Source organism: Meles meles, chromosome 12 (assembly GCF_922984935.1).
Source record: "Meles meles chromosome 12, mMelMel3.1 paternal haplotype, whole genome shotgun sequence".
NCBI lineage: Eukaryota > Metazoa > Chordata > Mammalia > Carnivora > Mustelidae > Meles > Meles meles.
In genome coordinates, this window is record NC_060077.1 from 92,341,080 (window position 1) to 92,362,578 (window position 21,499).

A 21,499-nucleotide genomic window follows, 5' to 3' on the forward strand; every position below is an offset into this window, starting at 1 on the left:
TTTTCACTCATTAGTTTGTTAAGAGCCCTATTCATTTAGATCAGTATTTAATACACTGTTGATTTTATTTGTGAATACTTTGAGTCTGTAGCATCCCCTTTTTCTGTTTGCCTGTCTCCCGTGAGGTGGACTCTTTCATCAGGCAGGAGGGGCTCAATGGCGGGAAGACCTCTGCATTGAGGTCGGGAGGTGTGAATTTTGTATTTGCATCTTCAGCTTCTGTGTAAAAAGAATTTTACATTTTCTTGTAAAAGTCACAGGCACTCCCCTTCCTGGAATCCCGGTCGCTCCCGGCCCCGGCCAGGCCGGCGGCAGCTGTGCTCTGCTCCTTCAGTCGTGAGGGTGCACTGATGGGACACGGGTGTGCCGCGTAAGGTGCAAGGCAGGGTGCTAGTTTTTACTTCTAAAAATTTGACCAAGTGTAGAGAAGCAAATCATATAAGTAATCTAAAAGTAAGTCTCACGTTAAGTGACTTTGACTTGTATTTGGTTTACGTATATGTTTGTTTATATGTCAGAGTATGGGATTACACTGTAAGTAATGTTTTGGTCTTTTTAAATCTAATATGCCTTGAAAAACGTTCTGTTCTTTTTACTGATGCATAGCATTCTCATGTAAGCGTGGGATTATTCCTGAGCACTTAGGATATTTTTATTTTTTAGTTGGATTGCAGCTTTTTTGCCTTTTTTTCAGATGTTTTCTCAAGGGTATATTCTAGAAATTGGAATAACTGGTTCAGGTGACCATTGAAGACTAATATTTGCTTGCTTAAGGCTTTGTGCTTTATTCAGTTCAGTAAGGAATCACACAATGTTTATGAGCTGAGGTGCAGTATGAACCTATTTATGGAAAGATTATGTGATGGTGGTCTGTGGGGTGACTTGTAATGGAGAGCATCCTGACGCCCCAACATTCCAATAAAGTGGTTTGCTCTAGTGCAATTATACCAGAGAGAGAGAATATGTAATGTCTTGCTAGGGAACAGTTGTGAGAAACAGCTGATGACTTACGAACCTGAGGATGTGATTATTGAATTGGGAAGGTGGTACAGGTGCTAGAATTAGGGAACTTTGGAGAGACCATTGGTGAGCGAAGATCATAACTGAGGGTCAGACATGGTTTAAGTATTGTCAATTCAGGGAAGAAAAAATGCCCCAGGAAAGGCCATGGGTGCAGACAGAGATTTTAGAGCATCCACAAAGACGTTATGCATGACACCCAGGAAATGAATTACAACTCCGGAATAAGAATGAAAATGTCACCCTTTGAGGGTAAGAGGAAGAAGAGGAGCTGCCCGTCGTGGGAAGCAGGAGTGCTCAGGGCGGTTTAGAACCCGTGCGAGAAGCGCGCTGGCAGAGACTGAAGACAGTAGTAGTGAACGGTGCATGTGTGCTTGGAGGATTTACAAAAAGAATCGTTCGACTAGGAAACTTTGGTTCTATATCTTAAATGTGATTTTTTAAATACAAAAACGTATTTGTATGCCACTTGAAAACCTATTTCATAATGTTATAGAATAATAAAAAGATGCAATCAATTATTGTCATGAATACTCATTACTAAGAGTTGCGATTCTCTGTGTCTGTTTCCTCCTGGCCACCAGCAAACATGCATACCACATTTATTTGTTTGTGTGTTGATTCATTTATTTCCTAGCTTTGTGCACTGAAAGGGCTTCAATTCAGTGACATCCCAATAGCAGCCATCATAGTTAGCACTTGGATCTTGCTATGTAAATACCATCCCTTACTATAAGACACTAGGGCTGATTCCCAGGTCTGCAGCAGGGAAGGGGCCTGGTGAGCTTAGAATATCTTCTGCTAGAAAATAAAGAAATGCTCAAGCACTAAGGAGTGATGTCAAAAGGACATAGTAGACAGTTTTAAAGGGTCTCCGTTGACCAATTTGGGGACAGTTTGAGAATAATAAGGCTTAACTACACTAATTGATGATAAAATATGACATAAAAGTAAAAATCCAAGAGTCAATTTAAAATTCGTAGAAAGGAACAAACAAGGGAGAGAGCATGAGACAGAGAGACATGGGTAAATAGTGGAGTCTTTTGTAGAAGAGTGTCCTTCTGATAAATGTAGGAGGAATGATAGAACATTATCATTTTGCCACCCTCATTATAATAATCAAGGTGGGTAAGATTCATTAATAAATACTCAAGCCATTGGGAGAAGGTTTTAGGGAAGAAGATGGTCGCATGTCAGCTAATAGAAGCCACCTGCATTCCTTGGCTGATGGTCCAGCTTGTCCATGTTCGGGGCCAGCAGCAGCAGGCCTCTCTCTGGCCCTGCTTTCTAGTTCCATCTCCTCTGACTCCTTTCTTCTGCCTACCTCTTCCACTTGTAAGGATACTTGTGATTACACTGAGTCCACCTACATGATCCAGGGTAATTTTCTGTTGTAAAAGTCAGCTGATTAGCAACCTTAATTTCATTTGCCACCTTTATTTCCCTTTGCCTTGTATCTGAACAGATTTTGGAGTTTAGGATGTGGACATCTTTCAGGGGCCATTGCTCCTGTGATGTGGAGTCATTAGGAGAAATACACACTTAGAGCAATATGAAAATCTATAAGTCATCTATCTTTTATACTGTCCCACTAAAAACTGAAATTAACATGTAAAACTATAGTATAAAAGTAGTCTTCATTTACAGTCACTTTCAGAATGGTAATACCTAATTATTAATCATAAAAAAAGACATATTAAGCAAAATGGCAAAAATTTCCGTATATATTTTTAATGACAAGTGACATTTGCTCCAAATGTCAAATCACATTATTGATAATATATTATTGTATATCTAGAACCTGCCTGGGGAAACGGACTGTGATCGTTCTTTGGAGAATCATTACTTAACATTCTGGGTATGCTTTTTTGGTCAGGCCTACTGGGTTTACTGCGTTCCTAGGATGTTGCTTATAAATATGTGCAGTGATGAAAGCTAAGGTGCTTAGCTTCCCTGATGTTGTGCGCCCTGAAATTAGATGGCTTTGGTTGATCACTGTATTGATTTTAGAGCAAGAGGGAAACTTCTCAGATTCCCATTTGTGGCGCTGAGAAGTTTTCATGCTCCTCAGCCCTATCTGAAATCTGTGTCTTCTTTCTTCCTGATCATGCTGATATGACCTCTTGAGAAGTCTGTTTCCACCACCTGGATTTTAAACCCCATGGATACGGAGACTGCATTTTGTCCCTCTTAGTCTGCTCAGGCCCTGGTTCGGTGCTCGGTGTTCGGTCTGTGCCAGCTCCTGGTCACTGAACGATGGCCGTGGAAGGGCCCCAGGACTATATCGTGCATCTTTGTTACCTCGTTTTCACAGCTTTCTGCGGCAAGTAGTATTGCCCCCACACTACACGTCGGGAAGGAGAGGCTCAGTGTGATTCAGAAAGAGATGAGCTGGGTCACCCCCGTGGTCAGTGGCGGAGTTAGGGTGTGACCCCAGGGCCGATGGTGGGGCCCCTGCCTTAGAAGGTGTGCGCCCTGTCCAACTCCCTCCTGTCTCCTAAGGTGCACCCCACCATGGACGTTCACTTCTCCATAGCGGGGCTGCTCAGACAGGACTCTGGACCTGTAATGCCTGCAGCCCGTCACCAGTCTAGCAGGAATTCAGCGGGGAAGCTCATGCGTGTTATTTCACGAAGTGCCATCAGTCTCCTCGTATATCAAATGTGATGGTAGTACCTACCTAATAAGGGTGTGATGACGGTAACACGATGGTTGTTCGCACAGTACAGAGTGCAGTGAGTCACACATTCTCAACATTCTATAAATCTTTGCCACTTTCAGCTCTCACCCACCGTGGGCTTAGAGGTTCAAGACATAAACACTACCGCCAACATTGTAACTCATTCGCACGGGCTAGAGCCTCTCTGAAGTTGGGCACCGCGTTAGCAGGAAGAGAACCTGCCTTGCACACTACCCATCTGCTCAGGAAGGCCCTTCTTAGAGGAACTACGGTGCAGTTCTAAGGGGTTCGGTTCAACACGCATCCGGGGGTTCATATGTTTTCATACCCATAAGCACGGGGGCCCCAAAAGCCAATAGCACTCAGGCCTAAGCAAAGAATAGACAGGAGAGCAGCGAACAACGGTCAAGGGCATTGCGGCCATCAGTGAGATGGTAAGGAGAGAGCGCAGAAGAGGAGCCTCTCCAAGGTTCGGGTCAGGCCTGGGAGCAGAATGGTGAAACCCGTTAATGGGTGCGGATCCTAGGTCCAGGAAACAGGACATGCAGCGGGGAGCGAAATAACCCCCGAGACAGACCGCTAGAGAATTAGGTACAAATTTGAGCTAAGAAAGAAAAAACCAGCAGAGTTCTAAATCATGAAGGTCTTACAAGTCATGCCAAAAACTTCAGATTTCATCCAGATTCTCCACATTTGCCAGACATCCTCCAGATGAGGGCTCCGCAGAGGATCACTCTGCAGGATGTTAATAGGGATGTTACCGAAAGGGTAATGGATGGAGGGCAGGGCTCAAATCAGACTGGGGCAGCCCTGTGTTAAAGGACTCAGAGCCCGCAGGCTTCCCTGGGGAAAGCAGCTCGTGAGCACCACGTCCCAGAGAGGGAGGGGAGATGTGCACAGCTCTCCGTCAACCTCGCGGACCACTGAATACTCGTGTCGCCAAAACCAACGTGCATGCCTCCGAACTGCAGCTTCCGGTGGAGACAGAACGCGCTGCAGTGGAGTTAGGGATGCACCTTAGGAGACTGGAGGGAGCGGGACAGGGCGCACAGGCCTTGGGTTTTGGCCATCGGGGTGTGGGTGACCACTCCATTCCTTATTTGTCGCTCCGTTTCTGAGGCCCTCCTCCCCCGCCTTTTTTGGAGATGGAGATAAACAGATGGAAATAGCGTGTAGAGGAGGCCGAGCGAGTGCGTGTTTCGTCTCAGGCCGCAGTCACATAGGTGGTGTCTGTGTCTGAAGCAGCAGGTTTGTCCGACTCGAGCTGTGAGGTCATCTCACGTCCGTCGACGGGAATCTCTTCAAAGCCGCTCGCGTGTGTTGATGAAGGTGCTAACGGGCCCAGAGGAACAGAGGCTCTTGTAGTTGACGTCCTGGTTTTCTTCTCGATGGAACTGTGTCACTGCACGATCTGTAGATCTCCACGGACACGCACAGTCGCACGCACACGTGCGCGGAGGAGCACACCTGTGGACAGTGCGGTGAGCAGCAGCCCTCGCTCACCAGCCGTCCTCACCTGCTCCCACATGGGCTTGTGCTTCTGCCGTTTCTTCAGTTCTCATGAGGCTCCCGTCAAGTGCTGTGTTCCTGCCCTTTCCACCCAGGGGCTGGTGACTCAGACCAGGCGCTCAGTCTTCCCAAAGTGAGACCCCAGGCTGCGGCCGCCTTTCGGCCACCTGTCCCCGTGCTCGATGTGCCTGCCTAGAGCTGCTGCGCGGGAGGCCCCAGAGCACACGGGCTCGCTCCCCGGCCGTGGCTGGGGTCTGACTCTAGGCCAGGCCCTGCCTGCGACCCCAGCTGCTTGTCTGTTTTATTTATTTTTTTTCTTTTTTAAAAAATTTTTCAATTTTCTGTTTCGTCAGCGGTGACTGAAAACTGTCAGTTGTGTTGTCGTCTGGCGCACTCGCCAGAGTGCCAGAGTGGGTGGGTGAAGCCTGCCTTCTGCCCAGCGGTTGGGGAAGTGTGGCCTGGGTGCGGAGGGGACTGGTGGGAGCGCTGGGGAGAGGGCGCCCCGTCCCGCAGAAAGGGCCGGCAGGGCCGTTCCCGCGCTCGCCGCTTCGTCCTGTGCTCAGCTGTCTTACAGGTTCTCCTTAACGCACGGCGCTGTCCTGTGGGTTGTAGCTGCTTACAATCCAACGCAGTTGTCTTTCCTGTGACCTGTAAGGCCTGATCATCCAGCAGGTAGCTGGATGGTCTCTCGCACAGGCCGGTCTTTGAGGAACATCTGCCCTTCACTGAGGGACGAGGGACACACGTAACAACATAGCAAAACCCCCCAAACATACTGCTGCTGCCTGTCCCCTCGGCTTGAGTTCTGGAGAAACCGCCTGTGCAAAGCTGACTTGTGGCCCTGCACTGAATGCCCTGACTCTGGCGTGTGAGTGAGGGAACGCTGACGTGCTGTGGCGCTTGGCGCATGTTGCTTTCCACATCTCTTCCTCTGTAATCGTGTATTGTTTCTTATTTACTTAAGTAGATCAGCCAGATAATCTTTCAGGACTCTCAAATGGAAATAATTCTGTAGTGATAAAACCTTAGAGATTAAAGGAAGAGGTTCTGATTAGATCCATCGATTGTGTAGGAGAAATTCGTTTCAAATTAGAAGTTAAAATATGAAATGTTGGTACTGAAAAGTAGAAATCTCTAACTAGGATGTAAATGTTACTACTGTGCTGCTCTTTTGACACCAAAACCAATTTTAAGTGACGCTATTTTAGGCAATTCTAGGTACTTGGAAATCAATCATATTTAAAGAAAAGCACAGTTTTTTATTTCAAGGTGTTCCTTTAGATTGTAGGGCCTTTGTAGATGGAAAGCCTCAGAGAGTATGTTCTAACATGGATCTTGCCCTTGACCTCAAGACCAGAGGTTGGCCTCTTGTTGGTTACCCCTCTGAGAGTTCTCCCCACTCATCCCCTACCCCAGTCCTGTCCCTCTGGCTGCTCTGAGCCACATGGCAGGGAGTCAGACCCTGGGCCTGGGATGCCTCTCCTCTCTCTGGTGTTGTAGCTCCCCCTCCACCCTCCACCCTGCCCTGTCCTCCCTAACCTTCTGCCGCCTCTGCCTCGGAGAGCAGCCCCCGCTCACAGGCTCCCCCACAGCTGTCAGGGCCGCCCTGCCTTCTGTGGCCTGCTATTCCCCGCCCCGTCCCTGGGCCGGCCCCTTGCCCCCTTCATGCACAGACCGCGTTCCGGAACTGTCTGGTGTAAGATTCTGATTCCGTCCTGACCCTTCAGATCTTCCTTCTTGGTTGGTTGGTTTGTTTTTTTTCTCCTACCACTTACCACAGTGTTTAAGATGCTGGATGTTTTACTTTTTGTTCTTGTTTTCATCACAGTTTTCACGTTTTCTGAGGCAGGGACTCTAGTTTTGTCACTGTGCTGTGGAGTGGGTCCAAGTCGCATGCCCGGGTTTCCAGCGGTGTCCTTGCTGGGGCACCGGGGGCTTCCTGCCGCCTCCTCCAGAAGCTGCATAGTACAGAACGAAAGCCCCATGCAGGCACAGCTCTGTCTGATTTTACCCATGAGTGATCAGTAAATGTGCGGAAACACAGTGAGTACACAGGCATAAGTGTTCACCAGGAGCCAGGAGTTTCGGTTGTATAGCTTCTCAGATTTGGGACCGTTTTTTGTCTTACTTCTGGTGATGTATAGATGATCAAATTTCCAGAGCAATTACCGTGTTAAAATGTGAAAGCAAGACTATGTTGATGGCAGTGAGAGGTAGACTGCATTCAGTAAACACAGATTGCTCGCAATGTTCTGTTCAAATAGGTTGGTAAGATGATTTTAGTCATGCTTGACTTGTATCTTTTAATTGAGGATGACTTTGGGACTTTGATGCTACTTGTACTTACGTATTCAAATTTAAAGACTTTATACTTACTTTAAATCAGATTTTGGATGAATGAACATTTCGCATTTGAGTATAATTGAGCTGTATTTCAGTATTATAAAGTTTTCCTATAATAAAAGATTGTTATTCCTCCAGATATTTAGTCTATGGACATTCAGCAGGCAATTTAAGAATTATATTAGGCAGAAGCTTTCCCTCTCTGTGTGCTTCAGTTTGTTTCCCCGTGAAGCATAATATTTGTGTTTCAATTCTTAAAACTTACACATTTTAATTAATAAAAGTTTCTTCTTTCAGGAACTGCCCTGTGGTTCTAAGCTCACATCTCTTAAATTATACTTAGTCATGTAAATAAGCTGTGCTTTGCAACTTTGGGCTCTTAACCTTTGCTCTTTGCTATTAGCTTTATGTTTTTTTAATTATAAGAAAATAGAGGACAGTAGGGAAGTTATGACTTAAATGGACTGTTGTTATTACTGCATTCTTTTTTAAGGAAATGAAAAATGTTATTTATTTTGTCCGAATCAAGCAGAAACAAAGAATATCTTGTACTATTATTTTTGCTAAGCCTTTAATATCATCACAGTTTGATTCTTTACATGTAATTTTTTTTCCATTTTAATGATTGATAGTGTGCTCAGTTATTTATAGTGTCAAGCCTGTATTGTCCATAGTTATTACCTAATATATAAAAAAGGATGAATGCCGTTTTCAGTATATACAAATATAGTATTTGAATAATGAACTCACAGTCACTTAAAAATTACAAATATATTATTTTAGCCTCGAAACTGAGGTTCTCTAATATTATAGGAAAAGAACCAGAATAGACAAGACATGGCGGGGAGAAGAGGCATTTATCTTTTTAGAAATTCTTCCAGTCTTAGCAGTTGGCATGTCTCTTCTATAAGGCCATAGTACTTCACAGCCTTACGTTGCCCGTTTCTGCAAACATGTCCAGATGAATTCAGTATTCAATGTGAAGAATCTTATAACATGCCAATTTGATTTGTAGCCCTTCATATCATAGAATGCTAATTAAAATCATATTTTTGCATATGTCATGCCTTTCATGTACATATGCAAATAGATTCTGTTGCCTTTCAGCTATTGGTAATTAACTTTATGAAGGACAGCTGTAATACATAATTAACAAAAATGTTTGCAAGCCCTTTTACACTGAAAGTTATAACATTAAATTTTTTTTTTTTTTTTTTGCGTATCAAGAGAACCATTTTCATTTGATGCCTCTGAATGAGATCTAAATTGTTCTACATAATCACACGATGCAATTAAATTGATGTTGTACTGTATTCAGAAGGAGACTGGTGTTCCATGTACTGGCTTTTGATTCCTGTCCATTTCGTATTTATGTCCTCAAAATTGAGTTAAGTAAGCTGATTTGTGTATAAAATAAGATAGTGTGTCAGATAATACTTTTTGTTTGTTTTACTTATTGATATCTTCTTGGCGCTGAAGTACTTTTTTTTTTTTTTTTTTTTGCATGTGCCACAGACACACTAGACACTTACATCATTTTTAAAACCTCTTTTCAAATTATTACCCTGTTTTCAAGGAAGCTTCATGGAGGCTATTTATTTTCTCTTTACAGTCCCTTAAATATTTAATAAAATGACATTTTCCCAAACTCCTTTCATGATTGAAGTGTGGGATCAACTAAGGGGCAGTGAGGAGTACAATGTTGGGCATCACTTTGTCTCTCTAAAGACGGGGAAGGCAGTGACTGAGGTACAGTCACTGTTTCCGCCCCTGTTCGCGCACGGAGGAAGACAATGAACCAGTTCATTTAAATACGGTTATTTCTTCTAGTTTTCATGCATCACAGTACATGTGATCTGTAGGCAAGCGTCTTGTTTACCAGGAGTGCTGCTGTAGCGTGCAATTTCATGTTACATTCGCATTTCAGTGCCTGTTAAGTACTTTGTGGACATACTTTTAGCAGAGTCACGTTTTAGTTCTGTAATTATTGTTCTTTCTTTCTTTAGGGTTGCTTTTGTAATGAAGAAGCACTTAAATACGCATCTCCTAGGCAAGCATGGAGTTGGCACCCCGAAAGAAAGGTAATTTTTGCTCATTTTAAAAAATTTAACAAGTATGATTATATTTGCATTTTAGGCTTTGTTTAACGATGTGAGTTCTCGAATTGATATCAAGTCAGTTTATCATGTTTTGCATTTTCAGTACTCTGTGGTTGGATGTCGTATTTCATACCATTCTTCTACAAGAATTTAATGTCATTTTAATTTTAAAATTCAGATCTAAAAATATTTGAAAAGGTTTGAGGGCCTTTGGATCTGTGAAATTGTGAAATAAACTTGAAACAGTAGAAAAGTTTTTTAGGAGGGGATTGACCTCTGCCCTGTGTTCGGATGAGCTAAAATAGTAATGTTAAAGTAGACTTTGTCTATTTTTTCCTGCTTTTTTATTTTGAGGTTTTTAAACAGTATTTTTCAATTCCTACTGTAGAATTAAGCATTGCTGGTACTAAAAAAGAAGTGCAGCTTGTGTCATCCCCGGAATAATCCTGTAGTTGCCATGTCATGAAAAATGACACTACAATTATTATGTCCTCAAGTGCCAGGCTTGCTTGCTTCCTGCTGCTGTATCATGATTAGCTTCATCACACAGACTTACTTATATTAGGTGAGCACAAGTAAAGCAATGTCAGCTGGCAGGTGAGTATGGCTGCTTCCAGAATTTCTGAGTCTGTAAGATGTGCAGCTCACTCAGAGCGGGTGGAAATTCCTCTGTCCCTCCTTCAGAGACATAGTCGAGTCCCCCCAGTTCTCTACGATGGTACCTGAAACTCTGTAGACACTCCCAGAAACTTTGGGCTTTTAATACCTTTCTAAGATGCCGGGAATGATGCAGTCCGTTCCGTCAGTCTGCAGCCTACGGCCTCCGAGATCCTCTGCCTTATTTGTAAATGCTTAATTCCCTTTTTAAAAACTTGAAAATGCTCTTACCAACGTTTTCTGTGTTTACAAGCCATTTGACTTGACTTTTCTGTTGAAGGCCTGTCGCTTTCTTCAGCGTTCCGGTTCGGACGTGACTGCTGGGCCAGAGCGTTGAGTGTCACGTACGCCTACTCTCTATCTTTTGACTTCTGGGACTTCTCTTTGTGGCATTGTATTGAATTTGAGCCAAACTGTATGTGCTGGGCATATCCTGAATGTATAATTCGTGAAATTCAACATATTCTATATTACTTCCATTGTGATTTGGGATTTGTCTAAGTTATGTTTCATGAATGTGTAAGGAAGCGGAAACATTTTTAAGTACTATATTTTGTTGCTTTTACATGCATTATCTCAGTTAATCACTCTGTGATGTTATTAACAGTGCGATATTATTCCAGGCTTTTTGATCTAAAGCCTGAGATTCAGGAATTTGCAATAATTTATTCAGTGTCTTATAATTAATGAATGTTAGAATTGTTATTTTTTCTGACTCTAATCCCATTGTCCTTCCTTGGACTAATTATCTGACACTGAGAATCTTTACAGTTGGGTACTTAGGGATTTTGTTCCCCAAATAAATTTTGAATGAAAACAGTCTAGATCAGATGATTAATAAAAAGAAAATACCTCCCTGCTGTAATTTAAATGTGTCATTTTGCTTTTCATCTAGGAATGAATAAAGGTGAAAAAAGTGTTCATATCCTCTCATACTAATGAAACTTCATCACCATATACATAGTTTTCTCCTCCAAGCGCTGAGATACAGTAGGCATCCCCTGTGACAGGAGAGCGAAGACCCCAGGTGTACTGTTCAGTTCCCATTACCTTTTCTGTGTGCTCCAGGACCGTTTGCTTGTTTCTACTCATTTCAGCCCCTGGCATCTGTAGGGAGGCCGCACAGAGGCAAGAGGCAAGTCCTTCTTCCCTTTGAGACGCGGTAAGCTTTTTCTCTGGCCTAGACACGATTTTGGTTCCAAAGTTGGGAAAGGCGTCTCAGGTGGGAAGGCACGTACCCTGTCTTCTGGGTCCTGAGCCCCTCGCAGTTCAGGCTGCCGAGTGCCTCTCAACTGGACATCTTGCATTGAATTGTTCCCATTAAGACCTCTGTGTTTCAGAACACTTCTCGTTTAGGATACCTCGTCTTACTGCCCAGAAATAGAAGGCCTGGACCCCGGCAGTAGACATGTCGTATTCAGGTAGCCACGTCTGGCAGAGTCAGTGCCAAAGGGCTCCCATTCCACCTTCCCCCCTGCCTCGGAAAGGGGATTGATGCCTTTTAATGCTTTTAGGAAACAAAGAAACTCTTTATCAGCATGTTGAACCGTCACTTTTGGGCATATGTGTTCTCTAAATTAAGTCAAACATTTTTTTCTTACCTATTTAAAACATTAATGCCTTGGCTATAATTTTGCAAGCTTGCTATATTTTAATTTCTCCAGGACAAAATAATCAGCTTACTTTTTTATGTTTTAAATTTGATTCTCCCCTCTTAGTCATTGCATATTATAGCAAATAGTAATAGCAGTCAGCCAAATAGGCTGTGACGATTAAATTAATAATGCGTTCTGTTTGCAAGTATGTAGGCCCTGTGCTTTGACTGATATATGCAAAAATGATAATTTATTACAAATAAATTCATATACTTGCACTATGATCAACCAGGAAATTTTGTCAGCATGACTGTCATTAGCAACAGAAAGCTAGATAATTTCAAATATATATGTTTTGACTTCATGAACACCTGAAGTGATGGCTTGTGTAAGAACAACTTTTTTTTTGGTCCCTAAATTTGCATGAACTTATTTTAAGGTAGTAAGTACACTACTGTATTTCAGAAGTCTTGTACACTTAAATATAAAGAACTAAATATAGCCACATTTGATTTACATTCCAAAAGAATAAATAAACTCCAATTAATTGGCAAGTTCATTCTGAAGTATTTCCTATTTTATTTTTATTTTTATTTCTTTTTAGATTTATTTGTTTATTTGACAGATTGTTTTTTGTTGTTGTTGTTTTTGTTTTCTTTTTTTATTTAGGAAGAATAAAGCATTTAGGGACTCTGCGTGTGTGTGTGTGTGTGTGTGTGTGTGTGTGTGTGTGTGTATTTATACCAGAAAAAACTCTCTCAAGCCAAAATGGAGGAAAACATATCTTCTTTCCATTTTGGCTTACTGAATTTTGATGAATGGAAGGTTGTCATATTTTGATATCCTAGTAATGCATGAGCTCAGAACTCTCTTTCTTCTGTCTTTCCCCATTTCTCTGTCTGCAGACAGTATTTAGGGTAGAATTAGTACCCTGTGATCGTTTGCCATGGCTTTCCTGTGCACAAGTAGGACTGAACAGACATAGAGCACTGCTAAGTATCATTTCTACGTGGAAAGATAGAAGTCACTTCAATTCATGTAAAGCCAGGGATATTTATTATTTTTAGAAATTTCCTTTTATATTTTAACGACTTAAGCTGACAGTTTATTAAGGTACATACGGAGATAAGTATATATTTTCCATGAAAGATATCTTGCCAGTATCTGGGAAATATTTCTCAATTAAATGGGTAATTTTAGATGTTCTATGGTTGCTTCATGACACATGTTTTCTTACTGAAATGGGTATTTTCTAACTCTGACTTGATGAATTTTCCTGGTGGAAGTTAACAGAGGTGTCAGTGGTCTAGAAGGTGGGGTTCTCCGATCTTCATTGCTGGTTGAAGTTTGCAGCTTACTTTCTGGGGAGGTATTTGGACCTGATTGGAGATAATTCCTGTGGCTCATCCCGCAAGGGGTGGAAAGAGCTCATCTAGGGCTGATGCCTTTGCCTGGTTCCGCTGAGGCACTCAGAAGCTCCGTGGAGGGTCGGGATTCCGCACATCTGTCCGATTGCTGACGGTCCTGAATGCGTATTCCTTCCCTTCCCTTCCTGCCCCGCTGCCCATCGGGCAGCTCTGTGGCCAGAAAGCCCCTTTCCCTCCTGCCTTGCTTGTGTTTTCTCCCTCCAGTAAAATGGACGTCTTCGGTTTTGTGTAGTGACTTACATTTAAGGATGTTTGAAGGAGTAACCTTATAAAACTCCTATCTTTATTAAGTTAGTTCTCAGGTTGCTACTCATGAAAATATGGCCAGTTTATTTCTGGTCTTAGTTCGAGGAGAGGATGTACCTTTCTGAAACAACTTGTTTTGGTCTTATATACCAGCAAATCCCATAGATAATTGAATTTTCCTCTTTATGTTTACTGCTGGGAAGCTCAGTGTCAGAATTATAGTCCATCTCTAGACAGTGGGCTTCATGGTACACACTTTATTTACTACTGTTACTTCGGGTCTCATCATTTTTTCCCTTAGGACAAATTCCCATTTTATGTAAGCAATATGTTGTAACCACCTCCCATAAATCAGCGCTCCCATCATTCAGGGCAAGTTTCACGATGGGAGTTGTTGTGAAGTGAGGTCAGTGTTTGTGAGCGCACATGCCTTCAGCTGTTTGGTTTGGGGCAGTGTGTTTAGTGGCGTGAAGTCCTGTTACGGGACTTTTTAAAAGTTGTCCTGCTTTGTGGTATGAAAACATAGCGTACTTCCTTGTCCTGCTGCACATGGTGCTTTTTGTCTCTCAGGATGATTGATTTTGAAGACTACTTGCAGCTCAGGTTTGCTGAGCAGACATAGCTAGCACGTCCTCCATGGGGAAAGAAGGGGGGTTGCCTTCATTTCCTACCAGGGCATCCTCTCTAGCTGCGTCAGAAGTGAGTGCTGCTCTTGGGGCATCACCCTTATGCTGATCGAATGCAGTATTTCCTACTTTAATGGAAATTCTCATGTTGGCAGCAGAGGCATTGTAAATGTTAATGTTTTAGATATACGTGTACACACACACACACACACACACACACACACACACATGTTACAGAAATGTAGGATTGTTTTTTACTCTTTCTAAACTTTATTCTTTAATTTTAAGCCAGCATGTTATTGACCATTCGTCTCTGTATTTAATTCTTGGGCATTTAAAAACACGAGTATTATGCTCGGACTGGTGACCGTGTCCTAGACAATGCACAGTGTGTGGATCTTTGCTTCTTCCCCTTACACGGCTTTTCCCCAATCCTGCGCCCTGGGTCACTCCAGGCACATGGGAGGAGAACATGACAGGCTCGTGCACACCTCACGGAGGGCCCCTGACCGTGTTCTGCTGGGAAGGCTCTAACTCCAGATCACAATTAAAATGCAGCCCTGCAAAAGGACTTTCTGGACCATCCATCCTAAAATAGCACCAGACTGTCTTTTCATCAGAGCCTCATACCTAACAGAATTCTCTTCTGCCTTTATGTGTGTCTTCTCTCTCTGTCTTGACACGCCTCCCAGCACCCCAGGTCTGCGGCGCGACGGCAGAGGCCGTGCCATCCTGCAGCAGCACCATCTAGATGCGGGCACAGTAGCAGCGGAGGCAGTAGATGTTTACTGCAAGAATGAGCCCATGAACCAATGAGATGCCTTTATCAGTAATCCCCATAAGAACCCTTGTGCACGATTGTTTCGTCCCCTAAAACTCGCCTTTGCATTGCTGTGTAGCTCTTCCCTTTCTTTCTACACGTTACGGACACCTATACAATGACCAACCTCCTCTAAAGACAGAACTCATATACTGCTCAGGGATTATGGAGAGAGAGAGGATGAGCCTGGGAAACTGGACTGGACTCAGGCTGAAAAGAACGTCGAGTAGAGTGGCAGTTGGCTTCGACTCTGTCCGTCAGAGGAAGCCCGGGAAGTCAGAGTTCTTGGAATTATGCATCCGTCAGTGTGGAGTTCGGGCCCCAGAGAGAGACTGTGGGCAAGTGGGTTAGCATCGTCACGGAGACGGGTACTGCCGAGCGCTGTCTCCTGTCCCTGGCTTGCTGCCGGAACCCTTCCCTCTCTCCAGCCCCAGCGTCCTGCTGCTGAATTGTGCTGCAGAGCCCCCTGCAAGTTAGCCTGTTAGACACGTTCTTTTCTCAACTCCATCACCCATTTTCTTCTTTTCTTGCTCCCGTGGTTCCCCAGCCCTCCGCCGTGTGCACTCAGAGCGCGTCGTGTCTCTCCTGCTCACTGGTCCAGTTGTTCTCTGTTTCCAGGCTCGGCCCCAGGCCCCGGTGCTGAAGCAGTCCCTTTCCCTCTCCTTCCATCTTGATTGATCTTGTTTTTCATCGTCCGCCTGCAGAACATCGGTGGGTAAAGGGTAGACATGTGTATGGTTAGGAATTCCTCTACCCCCCCCCCCCACTCTGGCTCCCAAAAAAAGAAACCCAGAAGACTGTAATAATACTGCATACATTATAATTATGTCATCCTGTACTAGTTCAGTGAGTTATCAGCCCAGAGATGTATGGGTTAGTACTGATGGTCTTTATTACGACATCTGCTTTAATCTGTGCCTCCTCTTACTCCCGTATAGAAATGAGAAATAAGACAGCCGAATCCTGTGCTGATGTGAACTGTCTGTACCTTCTTTAGTGTGAATGTTCGGATTTCTCTTGCATGTATTGTTTATTGTGATGAATTAATTTTTAAGCATTTTTGTTTCATTTTTGTGTTTTTGCTATGCTTTAGGAATTCAGTCAGTTCTTGGATCTAAGAATATCTTCTATTTTAACCTTTTTTAAGGTCAACAGATAAGTGATTCCACATACAACCAATCAAATATGTTAAATGTTCAGAACATAGGTGTTTTTCCCTGGCAGGCATCTAGAATATTTTTGGCTATTCTCTTCTTTTATTTCACTTAAATTACTTTTAGAACACTGGGGCTTATACATCTGGACTCTGACTAAAATATGCCTTAAGCTCTTATCTTTAATTTCCAGTCAGTGCCAGAATTAAAAAGAACAAAGGCCTATATGTTCACTGCAGCCTTCAATTATGCTTAATTACCAACTTTTATACAGTTTCATTATACAGTACTGACTTTCTGTGAGAGGTTCTTTATATTCACGATGTCTTGGTAGTTGCTTATAAAAGTCCAAGATTAAAAATTTTCCTGAGGAATTTTCAGGAAACTTATAACATTTCTGAAGTAATTTTTATAAAGTTGGATCAAAGCAAATGTGATCGATCATCTTAACAGATGAGAAACGGGGTGTTTACATTTCTTTACAGAACTCTCACAGGAGAAATCAAGGGTTCACATAGGTTACTCTCTAAGATCTTTCCCTCCATTTCTTGGTCCTGGGGTCACTTGTATAATCAGTTGTGAGCTTAAAACAAAGGGTATCTCCACTCGTGTTTTGGCTCTCCCAGCCTGAGTGCTGACGGGAGAAGACAAGCAAACATGATGTGCTCCATGAGACATATTGGTCCTGTAGTAATCCTGTGTTCTTTCGAAGCACTGTCTTTGATTTTGGCCAATCTTTTATTCCCTTTCAGAAGAACTGTGATGTTGTTTGAGGCTTCTAAAATGTTAGCACCTCCTAAGATTCAGTCAAGTATATTAACGCTTAGGTTGAGAAAACTCAAATATTAGAACTTTCATAGGAGTCCAGCTAATTTTTCAGTTGTTTCTAGCGTATGTTCTCAGTACAGAGATCTGCTTTTCAGAGAAAGAGTCATTTCTGTCGAGTTCTAATGTAATTACAGTTCTTTCTTATTTCATGGGTGCTTTTCTAGATCTGGCCTGCGGTGGTACGTGTGATAGAGGAGTTGGGCCAAGGTAGCATGAAAAGTCTGAGCAGACCACGTGTGCTGTTCCCAACCCCGTTGGGCTGGCAGCCGCAGCTCTGTGTCCTCTGGGTCGGTCAGCCTGTATGGTCTTTCATACAAGGTCCAGAGTTTGTCTCACTGCAAGTCCTCCCCTACATTTTCATTCTCTGTAATCACTTCCTCCCGCTGAGGTCATTATGCTACGTAATACATTTTCCGTTGTTTTCCTTTTAAAATAGGTGGTATATGCCCTACTTCCACAGCGGATAGTTTCTTGAGGGATGGTTGGTGGCTTTCTTTCTCTGTTCGTTTCCCAGGGTGATTGACACTCAGTGACTATGGTTAGATATAAGACACTAAAGTCTTCACAGAAATTTTTCTTTTTTAAGATGGAGTTTTTCTTTGTTGGCTAATATGTGATCGATGGTCACACCATGAAACAGGGATTGCAGAATGACAGAGTTCTCTGTGCCTGTAGACGGTCCTGCCTCTTAGTGTAGCGAGGTCAGTGCCGCCTTCTGAGTCACCGTGGCCTTGCAGTCTTCTGTGGTGCCGAGCATGGCACAGTCCTCGGGGCTGTGCCGAAATGAGCATGAACTCCTGGTCGAGCAGTATGAAATGCTTTCAGTTGCTAATGTTTAAATAATATGTGTACCCCTTTTTCCATGCTAAGCTGCTTCAGCAAATGATTATGGGAAACAGGTTCAGCAGAACATACTATGAAAGTTTTTATTTAAATTAAATCTGTATGTTTTGCATGTTAATTACAACTAATAATTTTCTATTCTCATAGCATTTAAAATGTCTTTGTCTCGTTTGATATTTATAATTAAGTCATATGGGTATGTTGTATATGAGCAAATAGGAAGTGGCAGACTTATTGCTGGATATCAAGGTTTTAAAAATTTATGGTTTGGCTTTTTAGAAAATATATTGTTTATATGATTACCAGATTTTGAAGATGAGGAAAAATTTTAACAAAATAATTACCCCAATGTTTATTGTCTTGTTATTAGTACTTATTATGGTTTCTGAATGTACTTCAAAGCTTCAGTGAATTTTTGAGTTTTCTTTTTTGCTTAAACAGAAAAAAAAAAGTACATGGAACATAGCCTTGTAATAGCAAATGAAAAAGCAGGGCTGCTCCATTTGAACTTGGAAGAGGGTCCCAATGACCCACCCCATCCACGATGGGGCATCTTCTCTGCATGTCGGAAAAGCTGTGGGCTCCTCAGCTGAGTAAAGAAGATGTGTCTTTATACACACGGAGCTCTTACTTGTCCTGCAGGCTATTAACTTTTACAGCGTTAGCATTCATAATATTGTTGATGCCTCAGTGAGCAGACATTATTTCAGTTCCCCTGGACATTCTGCTTCAAAGCGGATGGGCTCCAAGGCCACTGAGTCAGAGCTGCTAAGTCAGGCCGCTGCTCCAGCCTCAGACACCCAGCTTGGCCCAGGCTGGTTCCGCTGTGCTCTTCCTGTCACCTGCCCCTGGTGCCACTGGGGAAGTGCTTACAGCCAGAGCGGCTTCATCAAGTGGGTTCCACTGCTGGGAGCTGATGTTGAAAATAAGGAAAGAATGAGAAGAAAATTTAAGAAAGTAATCATTCACAGCTGGAAGTACGAGGTCGGGATAAATTAAAATCTGGAATGTAACATTCTTCTCCGCTTTGGTGGTGAATCCGCAGATGCCCGTTAGATCGTTGAATGCATAAACCGGCTGAGGTGGCGCCCGCAGTGCACCTGCCGTCACCACAGGTTAGCTTTGGTCCAGTTTTGTGCCTTGAGGTCTCTGTAGTAAGACCATCATTTCCCACATTGAGATGCCCCCCAGTCATGTGACTTCTGCACAACAAAGCGGACATAGTGCTAAAGACTTGTACCCGGTCCTGCGGCCCGGGAAAGAAGTGCTCCGCTGAGGGAAGGAGAAAATCTTACCGAACGCTGGACAGACGGCTCTCTTACTGGTAGTGCTAGTAAGGGGAGACATCAGACTTGCAACAAAATCGTCATTAGTTAGAAAATCATTGGTCTTTACAAGTTTGTCTGAAATACCAGCGTGAACTGTTAATTCATATCGCTGTTTAATTCACTTTTATACGAGAAAGGTTTGATTTGGAAATCTTAGGAAGTATCTTCCTTTCTGTGGTGTGAGCTTACAGTGGAGGGACCCTCTGTCCACCGTGTTGTCAGGAAGCGGTTTCTTTGGAGCGCAGAGCTTCCTGGAGAAGGTTCCTGAAGCCAGCTCATGTCCCTCAGGGACGGTCCCTGTACCGATGACAGCGGGCTTCCAGGCAGCCCTGCCCGAGCTCGCTTGCTCGGAGTCCTGCTGAGGCTCCGGCAGTGTCCGAGCTCTGTCCTGGGACGTGGAGGTGCTTGGACCCGGGGATGGACATCGTGCATGTCAGTGGAAGATGGCTTCCGTCGCACCCGGCCATGCGCTGCTTCACCGTGGCGCTCTCACAGATGCCGCCCCGTGCCCTCGGCCCTCTGTGCGCAGCCGGAAGGTTGGAGTGCTCTGCTGGGCGCCAGCGTGGCCACTGCTCACGGCTTGGCGTGTTGTGTCCGTGCCCTCCCGCACGTCTCCTGTCGGACGCCGTCCTCCCTCATCGTTTTGGTCGTGGGGACTTAGGTTGATGTCCTACAGAAATGGCATTCTGAATTAAGTGTAGAGTTCATTTCTTTTCCTTATTGGAAGGATTCATAGCTTTATTGATGAATTTGGGCTGTATTTAGAGAATCTGGAAGATACTAAAGGGGTCACTTAATTTTTTTTTTAATAATTTGCCAGCTTTCATGGAGGACAGTATATTCTGTAGGGCTTTCTGAAGGTCTCAGTTCATATGCCTTGCAGATGTCAGTGGTTTGCTACATTTAATTTCTCCTAACACCAGGTATCTTGTTGCAGAATTAGCTTGTTGTGGAATAGTAGAATATTGGATTTTAAAAGGAACGTTTACGTTTCACAGATGTGAAAATGGTTTCGGAGAGACTTGGCACTAGATCATCTGGTTGTTCAAAATTTTGACAATTCAGAAGAGGTCTGTGTGTCCACAAATGTTACAGATTTCCTTGCATCCTTCTTTGGTGAAAAAGAACTATGATTCCGTGGTTCTTTGGTAAAGCTATGCTCTTTCATGGCTGATCTCTTGATAGCATTGCATATAATGCTTAATAGCTTCTCAGCACTTTTAATCTTAGTAACCGCTGGCAAATTAGGTACAACTTAGTGTATTTATGAAATGTAATCCTCCCCCCCTTTTAAGGTACTTATTCATGAAATAGAAGATACAAAAAATAGAAGAGTCTGAGTGTATTTGTTTAAATGAACAAGGCATGTTTGTTTTTAGTCTGAAGCATATTGCTGTAAAACTTTTATAGTGATGCTATTTAGAGAAATTATAGGCTCACTTTGTTTCGATGATGGTATCATTGTTAGCATTTGCTGGGATATAAAGTATAAAGCACAATTTTTCTTGAGAATATTACACGATGAAAGGGTATATCAACTGAACAAAGATGTGTTTTTTTTCGCGGAGCAGAAGGGAAGGTGTGGGAGTGCATTTCAGGCTGGGACTGACGACGAGATCGTCCTGCACGTGGAACACGCTGGAGACCCGCGAACTCAGCTGGTTGCGGCATCATCCGTCATATCTCCACGGATAGTTCCTTGTTATCCTCTACAGACTTTAAAAAAAAGTCAAGTTGCATTTAGCTATTAGATATAAACTAAGACATCGGAAACCTTTTTATGGAAGTTACTACTCATCTGTTGCTGTCACAGCACTGGAAAAGTAGTTCCTGTCAGAATTACTTCAGTACTGTGAATGCCATTGTCGTGTCATGGTGCTCAGAATTTTAGCAGTTCTTTCTACAATAGTTCAGTAGCCAGTTTTGCCACAGATTTTTTCCTTATGCTTTTATTTCCCCTTTGAGGGAAAATGGTATATATGATATAAGTTTAAGATGTACAAGTTTATAATTTGACCTGTGTATATACTGCAGAGCGATGATTACCCCTTTGCATCTAGTGACCGCCCGTTACCGGACAGTGACTCCCTTCTCCCTTTTCACCCTGCTCCAAGCCCCTTCCCTCTGGTCACCACATGTGGTCTCTGCATCTGTGAATTTGTTTTTGTTTTATTTTGTTTTATAGGTTCCAGAGATGAGTGAAATCATACATTATTTATTTTCTTCTGTCTCACTCATTTCACGTAATGGAACACCCCTAACATCCATCCACATTGTCAAAGTTGGCAAGACTTCGCTCATTTTTATGGCTGCATACTATTCCT

The 21,499-nt window shown here is 43.1% G+C and overlaps 1 protein-coding gene across 3 annotated transcripts in view; it reads left to right on the forward strand.

Moving 5' to 3' along the window:
- The window catches only part of ZNF407 (zinc finger protein 407), a 425,547-nt gene that overhangs the window by 152,734 nt on the left and 251,314 nt on the right, over positions 1 to 21,499 (forward strand). For all 3 annotated transcript variants that reach the window (XM_046025172.1, XM_046025173.1, XM_046025171.1), the window contains exon 4: positions 9,559 to 9,633. In XM_046025172.1, the coding sequence (XP_045881128.1) occupies positions 9,559 to 9,633 (75 nt within the window). The remainder of the gene's footprint in view (positions 1 to 9,558; positions 9,634 to 21,499) is intronic.